General features: G+C 41.0%; 2 protein-coding genes across 43 annotated transcripts in view; both read left to right on the forward strand.

Moving 5' to 3' along the window:
* The first annotated feature begins 575 nt into the window (after window positions 1–575).
* Window positions 576–4,093, forward strand: nudcd3 (NudC domain containing 3). Its single transcript, XM_077020660.1, has 6 exons — window positions 576–941; window positions 1,390–1,718; window positions 2,189–2,321; window positions 2,594–2,737; window positions 3,054–3,242; window positions 3,353–4,093. The coding sequence occupies exons 1-6, from the start codon at window positions 744–746 to the stop codon at window positions 3,461–3,463; spliced, it is 1,104 nt and encodes a 367-aa protein (XP_076876775.1). The 5' UTR covers window positions 576–743; the 3' UTR covers window positions 3,464–4,093.
* Window positions 4,094–7,588: 3,495 nt separating this feature from the next.
* Window positions 7,589–11,922, forward strand: part of camk2b2 (calcium/calmodulin-dependent protein kinase (CaM kinase) II beta 2) — a 40,188-nt gene continuing 35,854 nt past the window's right edge. For all 42 annotated transcript variants that reach the window (XM_077020674.1, XM_077020677.1, XM_077020682.1 and 39 more), the window contains exons 1-2: window positions 7,589–7,855; window positions 9,943–10,037. In XM_077020674.1, coding sequence (XP_076876789.1) covers window positions 7,794–7,855; window positions 9,943–10,037 — 157 coding nt within the window. In that variant the 5' untranslated portion in view covers window positions 7,589–7,793. The remainder of the gene's footprint in view (window positions 7,856–9,942; window positions 10,038–11,922) is intronic.

The following is an 11,922-nucleotide window of genomic DNA, read 5'->3' on the forward strand; positions in this document are numbered from 1 at the left end:
TGTTCATTATAGTGTCCATTAGTATTAAAATGCCTCGCCATTGGAAATGACAAATCCTTCATTCTAATGGTCCAAATGTCCAACAAACAGATCTATGACTTCCTCAGGAAAACCACAGTTCTGATTTTCACACATTTCAATCATTTTCTGGAGGAAGTCTTGTCAAAACAAATGCGCTTAAGTCTCAGTAGTTGCGATTAAGGGATCGAGTTTTGTATTCTAGATAGGAATGAATGTCCATAGGTTTATAATGTATGGTGGTATTTAAAAACAAGAATTTATAAAAACATTCAAGAAGGTTATCCTCATCCTCAAGTGTGTGCTGTATTCCATGCATATTTAAAAGTTTGCTGGAAAGAACAGTTGGAGCTCTTCTAAATTGTAAGGCTACAAGTGTATTGTTCAAAAAAATCTTTCTCGACATATAAAACAAAGAAGTGTATAAACGTTTAATGCCCATAAAAAGACAAAAGTTGTCAGGAACTATTTGTCCTTTCATGCGTTCAAGCTTTTGTCTAAAGTGTGAAGTCTTTAACGTATGTCAGAGTCTTTTATTTTGGTGATTAAGACCGGAAGTATGCTAGACTTGCGTCCTCCTAGTGGTCTCGTACCTTCTTCGAATCAGTGTCAGTGTGTGTGTACCGTTTATTTCTCTTGCTGTTAAGTAAAACAGTTTAATATAACACAGCTGTAGAGTTCAGGACTATTTTTTGGTTTCCTTTTGTTTTAAGAATTTTTCAAAAATGTCCTCGCCGATGGAAATGACAGAGTTATACGACAATGCTTTGCTCGGAATCTTGCAGCATGTTGGAAACATTCAGAATTTTCTACAGATCTTCTTTGGCTTTTTGTACAGAAAAACAGACTTCTATCGCCTATTGACCAGCCCAAATGACCGTATGGGGTTTCCACCAGGAGTAGCGGAAAAAATGGTCCTAAAGGTAATGTTGTATCTATATGGCTGGTTGACTTGGCAAGTTTTCCTTTGGATACTGCTAGCTTTGTTATTAGCACCTGTCACCAAATTCGTCACAGTGCTTGCGACAGCCTCCCCCTAACCAGATACCCGATCAGTAGTGGTTTTGCGTTTGTGTCTGACTAATTAACATTTCTGTATTTACGTTAGGTTACTGGATTTTTTTTTTATTATTTGTTGATGTTCTTTTGTGAGTGTCAGCACACAATGCTAACTAGTTAGCCAGCGGCGTACCTGTAAAATAAAAATACATGCAAAAGTCTTTAGTTGTGGTGTTTCGAAATAGTGGTGCAAAGAATTGATTTTTGTAAAGTTCATAATTTTTAATCTTTAAACTGAACACAGCCTACTTGTGAACTATGCTCCTCTCCATTATTGCAATGCAAATGAAAAAAAAACTCTCCTCTCTGCAGACGTTTCGACTGTTCGAAAAGTTGGCCGCGCACGACAGAGAGAGGGCGATGCAGCTCGTTGAGGAAGCGAAAGCTGTGCCCGCAGTAGCGCAAGAGCTCGAGGTTCAGTCGCAAGCAGAGGACGCGGCATCTGCAGCGGGCAAGGAAGACCCAGCACGCGCCACAGCTTCGCGCGCTGAGCCGCCCGGCGCCGCAGCCTCAACGTCTCGCGATGAAACAGATGTGCAAAGTGCGGAGAGCGAACAGCCTGCAGGGGCGTCTACGGGGACGGACGCCGAAGACTCTGTAGCAGCGACCGCGACCGGCTCCGATTCCCGTGCAGATGTGCCGTAAGTGGAGTCAGATCACCTTTAATTACATAGCACGGGTGTCGACCAAAGTGACACCTGTTCAAGTAAAAAGCAAGTAATGTCCAATAAAGGTCAGTAAAACACAGCAGAACAAGCCAGAGATGAAATGACAGATCTGACACTTTACTACATCATAACGTTCAATTGCCTGGAAAATAAACTAATAAACAGTAAACAGTCAGTATTTAGCATAGATATAGCTCGGAGCAATGCCATGAAGTACAATTGTATTACATTAACTATAGCAAGAACGTCCTAAATCGGAATGAGTTATTTTGGTTATTGGTTTATACAGGAATACCATATCGAATTGCAAAGTAAAGCTTTAACAAATATTGAAGCATAATTATTGTAATACATTACATACATTACATACATTACATACGAGAACTGAAGCGGTCTTATTGTTTATTTCATAACTCTTTGGTCTGTTATTCATTGTTTTGCAGTGGGCAGTCAAATTTCCAGTCCAACCCAGATAGTTACAATGGTGCTGTCAGAGAAAACTACAGCTGGTCTCAGGATTACACCGATGTGGAAGTTCGAGTTTTTGTCCAGCCCAATATTATCAAGGGCAGACAGGTATCTACAGTTGCAGGCATTCAGTGGCCCAAAATCGCAGGCACCACAGTATTCCTATACTGTGGATAAATTCACACGTTAAACTATGCAGCTCTACTAAACATCAGTTATGATAACACCTCTAAGTTTACTTGACCACTAGCTATCTGTACATTAAAGCATTTATTTTTACAGTAATTTTAACTACTTCCTGTAATTACAGTTCTATTTCCAGCTCAACATTGACTCTTTTTTCAGGGTGGACTGTTAACTCTCTCTCTTTGTTTGCACAGGTGTCTGTCAGTCTTCAGTCTGACAGGGTGCGTGTGGCCGTGAAAGAGGGAATGTCTGAAAAAGTCCTAATGGAAGGCGAGTTCACGCACAAAATCAATATGGAGAACTCCCTGTGGAGTCTCGAACCGGGGCAGTGTGTGTTGGTAAGCAGTGAATAATTTTTCTTCTTCTGCATCTGTGGTTTCACTTTTCAGTCTTCACCAATGGACCTCCTTAGTCATGCCTCTAACACACTGTGAATAGATTGCCTCCAAAATAAAAGTCCTCTGGTACAAAGCAGACCAGTGATCAACAGAGTAGAGGAACATCAGTGTGTAATTCTATAATTGCAGTAAGGGCTGGTACAAGGCAGATGTTTAAATCTAAAGTGGCCAGTGTTTTTGGAAATGCAGATAAAGCAAATATCTTTTAATATTTAGAGTGCAGCAACAGTGGGGGGGGTTCTCCTTTTCTCATCAGCTGTCTCTAAGTAAGTGCGGAGAGGTGTGGTGGAGTGCAGTGCTGAAAGGAGAGAAGGAGATCGATGTCAACCAGATCAACCGTGAGCGCTCCATGGCCACGGTGGACGAGGAGGAGCACGCCGTGCTGGACCGCCTCACCTTCGACTACCACCAGAAGCTGCAAGGGAAGCCGCAGAGCCATGAGATGGTAAAGTCACAGGGAGAGTCGGCACGCTTCTGCAGGCAGCGCTGACCAGGTTGCACCGTTGAGACGTTTTCTCAAATATTTGTTTTCTGTGTGTGTATGTGTGTGTTTAGAAAGTTCACGACATGCTGAAGAAGGGTTGGGATGCGGAGGGATCACCGTTCAAAGGCCAGCAGTTCGACCCATCCATGTTCAACATACCCCCAAGCTCCGTCCAGTTTTGAGCTCAAGACGTGTATGGCAGATGCTAAATGAACAGCCAGAAGTTCAAACCCATACCATACACTATAGGTCCATCACTGATGACTCAGTCCAAACACTTATTGGGGAAGAAGAGTTTACAATAATGCAGTGTGGCTGACTACAACAACATGCCAAAGTGCTTGTGAAGAAGCTGTAGATACAAAATTTTCTTTTTCTCAAGTTTGTTACCGTATGGCATGGAGAGATGGTCAGGCCTGTTTTAGCTTTCCTTTTGTTTATGTAGAAGTTTTGCAAATGGTTACATTTATCTCATATAATGGCCACTGCATTACACTGGAATCCTTGGCCAACAATTTCACTAGAGTTTTAAACTGTGGCTAAATTCCTAATTAAATCAGCTGTTGATCAACAATAACGATAAAGGTAAAATATATTTCAAGGGGGTTTGTTAGACCAATTAAGAATATATTTTACATCTCATTTTCAAATAAGAATATATTTTACATCTCATTTTCAAATGTTCTTAAGCCACAGTGAGCATTTCTCTCATTAAGAAGCTTGGTGGATATTGTAAGGTCTATATTTTATTTTTGGTTCCATTAAAATTTTGATGGTTGTGCCTGAATTCAATAAACATCATTACAAAGGTAGTTTGGCATCTTATATGGCTTAACTATTACTAATATGTTGCAGAAAGAAATTAAAACGGCCTAGAATAGAGCACTTCTGTTAATGTGTTGCAAGTTTACTCGGTTTCTTTGCCCTACCAAGGTATTCTTCCGCCATCTAGTGGCGATATTATTCCGTGTACAATTTATGGAACACCAAAAGTGCCAAAACAGCAACCCAACTTAAGCATTTGAATTTAATATAAATTATGGAATTACAACATATTTTAAACTATATATAAATGCAAACACAGATACTGAATCAATATCTAATGTCTCTCAATGAGTGATTAATAAATTATTTCCTTAGCCTAAGCTTTATACCTAAATCTTAAAGCACTATCATTAAAGCCATGATCAAGTGACCTCGATCAGTGAACTTGTTGATTACAGTTACAATTCATTACAGTTTTGCATTGCCGGTTATTAGAATAAATAAACCATCTGCTAAATTCCAGCTCATGAATATTAGCTAGCAAGTTGAAATGGCATTTATGCAAGTATATGAGTACCTTCAGACAGGGACTGGTCATAACACAGTTGGTAACATCAAAGCTCCACCTACTGACAGATCTACCAAAATTCTAAGACCAGCTTATGTGTTGCTTAGCAAACATATAAGTAAATGCTGCACTCCTTGAAATCTAAGCTTTGTAAAAAGTCAATGTGACTATAAGAGCCTTCATTCAGAACTCAGTGTACCACCGGACCAAAGCAATTGATCTTCTAAAGACCACATAAGAGACCTAGAAGATAGTTATAAATACTTAGGGATTATGTAGTCACGTGAGAACTATGAGGTAAGAATTGGGGTAGGTATGGAGAGTATGGAATGTCCTCAAGAATTAGTAGCTGACATAAGACAAGCCTACCAATGGCTGGGAAATGTAGGACTTAAGGACAGCACAGTCACAAATCATGGCATCACAATATCAAGTAAGCACAAACCGAGAGACACAATCAAGAGACAGGAAATGTATACAGGATCATATGAAATGCAAATTAGCTGGACATTCCCAAATCCAAATGTGGAACCTACAGTTCCAGACAGACAACCAGACATCATGAAAGTGGACAAGATGCAGAAAATATCAGTGGTAATAAATGTAGCAGCTCTCAAGTGATGTATGCATCCAGATCAGGCATGGGCAACTTCCATGATAAAGAGGGCCAAAACTTTTTCAGCACTATTATTGGAGGGCCACATGACCACGCACTTCAAATAATTGGATATGAAAGACACTACAAATTATTCTCAATAAGAACACATTTTAAATGAATTCAGATCTGTATGTTTATTGCACCAACATACATCTATTTTCTGCATATAAATGCATTAACATGTCCTTAATAAGCAACAAAGACGAAACATTTGCTTAATAAAAAAGTGCAGAAAGGAATTTGAACTCCTTCATATCAAAGAACTGTAACGCGTAGCGCGCTGCGGAGCGAGGAGGCGGACACAAACGCTGAGAAGAGCGAGATTTAATAAGGGGAATTCCATAGACGAAGTTGTTTGTACAGGTATGGGTCAAAACGGGAGAGCCATCCAAGTGGTCAACAGGACAGGCAGGAGTCGTAACAGGAGAGCCATTCACAACGAAGAAACACAACGGAGACGGAAAATACCAGAACAGCGATGACAGATAATCCACAAAACCAAACAAACCACAAATAACTGACAACGGGTGAAACACAGAGATACAAGTACACAGGACTAAACTAGACACAACTGAACACAATGACGACACGGGCGTGGCAGACAGAGGGAAACCAGGGCAACAGACACGCAGGGCGGGATAACCGGGCATGGAACAACACCGACACGGGAGAGGGGGGCGTAGCCCTAAGTCACAAGAACAAAAAAGTCCTGCTCTATCGGTTTTTTTTCTTTTAATTATTAAATTATTATTGATCTATTTGCGGGCCGCACTGAGTGAGGACGGCCCGCGGGCTGCCAGTTGCCCATCCTTGATCCAGATGAATATGACAAGTTGGAAAACAACATGGACTGAAAGAAGAAATAGAGAGAATGTGGAAGGTTGACACAAAGGAAGTGACCCCTAAGGTAACATGGAGCTGTGAATCCTAAACTGGAGGAGTGGCTCCAACAAATATCAAGATTAACAGCATTAGTCTGGGACAATATTAGTCCAGATTTTAGTTTTTTTTCACATTATACTCACTTTTCCCAGCTTTCAAGATAATAGGCTGTCGTGCTCAATTGTTGGCAAATTCCTGTCATTTTTATGATTATATATTTTCTGCAATGTGAAGAAATTAGATGGACTTGAAGGACTTGAAGAAACTACACAACTAGAAGACAAAGTATTAATGAGGAGGGTGCAGAAGGAACTGAAGGTGAGACTGAGAGCAAACAAGGAGGATTCCACATAAGTGTAATGACCAGCCAGGTTGAGACAGCTGGACAAGCTGAAGCCAAGCTGCTGGACCTGATGGAGTCAATGCAAGGGTACTGATGGTTTGTGCTGCCCAACGATGTGGAATCCTACAGCAGCTCTTTAACCTGAGCCTCAAACAGGAGATGGTGCCAGTACTGTGGGAAACATCCTGCCTGGGTTCTGTTCCAAAGAAGCCTACTACCTCCTTCAACTACAGACCAATGGCCCTCACATTTAACTGAATTGAATTGTTTACATTGGACTGACTATTACTGCACTTTGCACATATTTATCTCTAATTTAACTCCATATTTAACTCCACAATTGTTGACCTTATTTCATCTTAAAACAAACCAATGGGCATGGACACTCCATGGACATTCTTCCTCTGCTTTGTACCCTCAGTCTTTCACCACACAGCCCTTCCCTGTTCTTGTCTGTTCACCCTGTACACGACCTTGTCTTTCCATTGTGAGAATTTGACACTAATGTTTTGTGTCTATATGTTTGTCAATTCAAGGATCATGAGATGCACCTTTGACCTATGGTTGAGACCATTGGTTGATCTTAACCATCACAAATTCCTCTTCTTAACTGAAATATTCACCTTTGATGATTTAATGAACATTTTTCAGAATTTCAATTCTGATCTGAGGAATGAAACAAATCGACTGAGAAAACTAAAAATAATGGGAAATAATCATGTATAAGATGGGACTCCTTTATCAGAAATGAAGCCTGTGGTGAATTGGTCTAATGTGATCTTGTTCAACTCTGATTGGCTGAACAATGTCCAAATGTATTGGCTGTCAAAACAGGCAGGTGGTGCTCATAGCCTATTACAAAAGTATCATAAATTAGGCATAGTATGGAATGCCAAAATATTAAATTTACGGTTGTTGTTATTTTACTCTAAATTACAGGTTTTTGACATTTTGACAGCATTCTCAATAACTGTGACAAGGGATAATGAGTAAAAGGTGTGATAGTACAATAAGTTACAAAAATCAATATGCATTACGGCAGTCTCGTTTTGACCCTTTTGGCGTTCCATAGAAAACAACTGTATTGCAGTTGGACGGCGCATTCAGTGAGGGGTTGGGAAGGCAGTGAAGCTTACTTGTCAGCGAACCTATCCCTCACTTGGGTACATATCTGCATTTTATTGTAGCAATAATATTATAGCGCGGCGACACGTTCTACATAAGCGGTATCGTAGTGTTGTAGCGTGGAGGAATACAGCTCGGATTTGCCCACGAACCAAGCATAGGAGGGGAGACATGGCAACGACAACCTGTACACGTTTTACTGACGAATATCAGCTCTATGAAGAACTTGGAAAGTAAGACAGCGTTTAATGTTTTCCCTAAAGTGATGAGATAAATGTCGTACGTTGTTATGGGCCTCTATCTTGAGTTATTAGTTCTTATTTCAGATTTAGAAGGGTGCAGTAAAAATCTGGAAGCATGTTCACTTTGACAAAATCTCTGTACAACACTTCATATAAGAAAAACTTGCTTTTGCTTTAGTATGTTTGAGCAAGTTATAGTAGTTTTAATTACTGTTCAGATTTTATTGTCACTGGCGTTTTACTTTGGGAAATCACACTAGAACAGCTGCTGAAGTATCGCTATAGCCTGACGTTACACCCCAGCTAGAGACAGTGACATTTTGAGCTGTCAAAAAGCGAAGCGGCTGTTTGCTGTCTATAATTTGAGTGTGGAGAAGCATGCCTTGTGCCTGACGTTAGGATATTATTTTGCTCTTCCCCCTCCCCTCTGTTAGTATTGCGTTTCTTTGCCTCGTTTTCTTTTAAATTATTGAAGGTTTTTCTTTTTCCAATAAATAAATGGCATCATAATAATGAAAATATACTTTATTTCGCCACAGGTTGCGCTTATTCCATTTTTAAATGTTGACAACCTCTACTAGACATGCACGCGTAGACTGACAGCGTGTGGTCGTGCGTGGGTTGTAACCTAATTCTGAGGGAATGTTGTCCGTGATTGGGTATATATTGTCCAGCTTGCATTTAACAATCGTTGAAATGTGTAAAGCTAATAATATAAATGTGGTTTAGATACGTTTATGTCTTAAAGCAGTATGTTACATAGTCCACTGACAGGATTTGAAGACTGGTGTTTAAATGCAAGTTTAGACTTAATTGTGATATCAAGATTCAATTTGGCGTCTTCTTTATGTTCTTGTAGTCGCGCTAATAATAGTCGAAGCCAAGTCTATTGTGTAACGGACAGCAGTATGTCAATATTATGCACGGGAAGCAAGAGTTGCTCTATTTTATGGCATTATGGGAATAACCCAGTATCCCAGTTATTAACCATTGGACGGCTACTCTAGCTCTCCAAGTTTGGAGAGCGTCCTAAAGTGGATTCGCTGGACTGCATTGTTTTGAGCGCGCGTGCTCCACAGAAAGGGAAGCGTTCGTGTCGCTGCTGAGCCTCTTGTGCTGTGTGCCAGTGAAAACCAGAACGCCTCCCTGTTCACACAGCCGGAGTAGCTGGTGTTCTTCACACTCCCCTGTCCATTTCATGACAGGCTGAAACCATTACTGAAATAAACTCGGTGTCTCCTCAGAGACAGGTCTGGCTCGTTTCGACGTTAATGAAAACTACTTTTGCGATTACGTCACACGAGTAGCAGACCTGCCTGGTCCTGGTCATCGTATTGCTTAAAGGTGGTCTCCTCTTCTTAGACTTACTGCTAGTGATCTTTTCCTCCCACTACAACCCAAATGTCACAATAACAGATTATATTCAGCCATGTTTTTAAGAGGAGATTAAACAAGTTCAGCTTGTTCAAATTCAGGCTGTCAAGCAGTGGTTCTTTGCTGAGGTTGTCTCTGACAGGAGGGCAGTCTGAGCATGAGGTGCGTGTAGACCCTGGCGTGCTCTGGCAGCGGTCTCCCACATTACACGACTGCCTGCTGTTTTCCCCAGAGTGTCAGCAGGGATGCTGCCCAAGATGTGCAGTAAGTGCTGTATAGCAGCAGAAAGGTGTACTAAAATTAGCCGGTGAAGGATGACATCAGGAGTTATTGTCGATGTTCCCACAGGTTTTGTTATGCAAGCTGTTCTCAAAACAGCTTGGAGAAAAAATGGTCTGATACAGTAGTCTTTTCAAAGGCTGCAAGTATTGTTGTTTTGTTTTTCTTTACTTTCAGATGTATTTAGGTGATTTATATATTTCCCCAGGCCGTTACTGCCTGTTATTTTTATTGTTATTATATTATACCAGTCTGATCATATAAAGCAGTGAATCCTGCAGTCTTTTTAGTTCAACTTTGTTTCCCTGAAATAAACATTGACGCCGTCAGTTCAGACTACTCATGGTCGTTCTGCCCGTTGTATGTGCGGAAAGCATGTTTTCTGTCGAGTGAAATGTGCGTCTTTCCGTTCTTGTCTTCTCCAGGGGAGCGTTCTCGGTGGTGCGGCGTTGTGTCAAGCTGTGCACGGGCCAGGAGCACGCTGCCAAAATTATCAACACCAAAAAACTCTCAGCAAGAGGTGGGTATACCGTACTCAGAAACGGGAGGGGGCAGACTGCACGCCCATGCGGTCATCTCCGGTTTGGTCTCCAGCACTGCAGGCCCAGCTGTTACTGGGAGCTTTGGGAGTTTCGACTGATACACCCAACGGGTTTTTTGACTCTGATCAGCTGAAGAAACAAGATCAGCTTGTTGGTCTTGTGTGCAAGTGCCACACAATGTAAGGTTGCAGTGTTGGGTATTTAGTTTTAAGGTGTTTGGCATTTCAGGTGCTCAGATAATTAGTATTTACAATGCCTTATTTATTATAAAAGTCATCGGGTATATTGAGATCAGTAGTGGTAAAGTACATTGTTTAAACATATAATAAAATTTTTGAAACACCTTCCAAATTGGAGGTACATTAACCCAGTTTAGTTGAACTGAGAGGTGATTGATGAAACCACGAGTTCTGGGCCTGCGATGCTTTGTTTCTAAATGTCAAGACAGGTGTAAAACACTGGCAGCTTTCGTAATTGGGCTGTGAAAACGAGCTAGCGATGGTGCGAAGCATGCTGCTGAGAAGGCCTTTATCAGGGCTGCTTTGGTCAGAAGGGTGTTAGTCTGTGTGTGTGTGTGTGTGTGTGTGTGTGTGTGTGTGTGCGGTGAAGTGGGGGCTGGCCTGTAGGCTGCTAAGGCAGCTTGAGTGTTTGGCATGGTGCATAGCGCGTGTCTGTGAACCCCACATGCTTGGAGCATGGGAGTCAGCTGAGACACACACACCACACACACACACACACACACACACACACACACACACACACACACACACACACACACACACACTTGTGCTCAGAAGGCACAGAACTGCATTACAACTGATGCATTTGCCTCACACACACACACACACACACACACACACACACACACACACACACACACACATACACACACACATACATTCTTACCAATGTCCCCAGGCTGCAGGACAGTGAAAATGCTGCAGTCTTGTCCTGTGTCAGAATCCTACCGTTTGCCATCTGTGCCTCTGTTATTGTCATTTTCTGAAACAAAGTGGTACCTTCAAGTGGAAGTTGTTGCGATTGGCACAAAGTGTTGTGGTGACTCAGCTTCTAACTGACTGAGCACGCTCACAAATGCAGCATTTATAATTGGACATGTACAGAAATGTATCATCACCATTTAAACCTAAAATGTGACATCAAATTCAGTGTAACATGAAATCTGAGTCACGTTTTCATGACTGAAACTGAAGAAGTTACAGTCTCAGGGAACATAGTGTAAACATTATGAATAACAATGAAGCCAAACATGATTATTATATTAAGCATTCAGCAAAGTGTCAATGAAGGAAGTCAATATATATATATATATATATATATATATATATATATATATATATATATATATATATATATATATATATATATATATATATATATATATGACACTGCTCAAAATCCAACTACTAGGTGAGATGTTTCCATGCATCCATGCATGGTCCTAGTCTCATTGTTCTGGTCTGCTATGACACAAAAACAGATCTGACAACAATGGTGTAATGGTGGGGATGATCAGACATGTTCCGCCCTGCATGTGTGAACCTACACGTGCTCATTTGGGGAATCAGCACAAGGCTCACTCTTAGTTACTAGTTTTGCTTTTGTTCATTCGGTTGCTCAGATTCATTTGTTGGTTCAAGTACAGAAAAGCACTTTGTGCAAGGATCAAGCAACACGAGCCTTCTGATTGGACAGGGTAAACATGTCTCCATGATCAGAACAGGGAAAGAATTCTGGCAAAGCACATATAGACACGGAAAAGTCGCCAGTTATTCATACTTTGTACATGCGTATGGTGTCCCCTAAAGACCAACATTAACCTAATTAGAAAGCAATCAAGGA

The sequence above is a fragment of the Brachyhypopomus gauderio genome, chromosome 10 (assembly GCF_052324685.1).
Source record: "Brachyhypopomus gauderio isolate BG-103 chromosome 10, BGAUD_0.2, whole genome shotgun sequence".
NCBI lineage: Eukaryota > Metazoa > Chordata > Actinopteri > Gymnotiformes > Hypopomidae > Brachyhypopomus > Brachyhypopomus gauderio.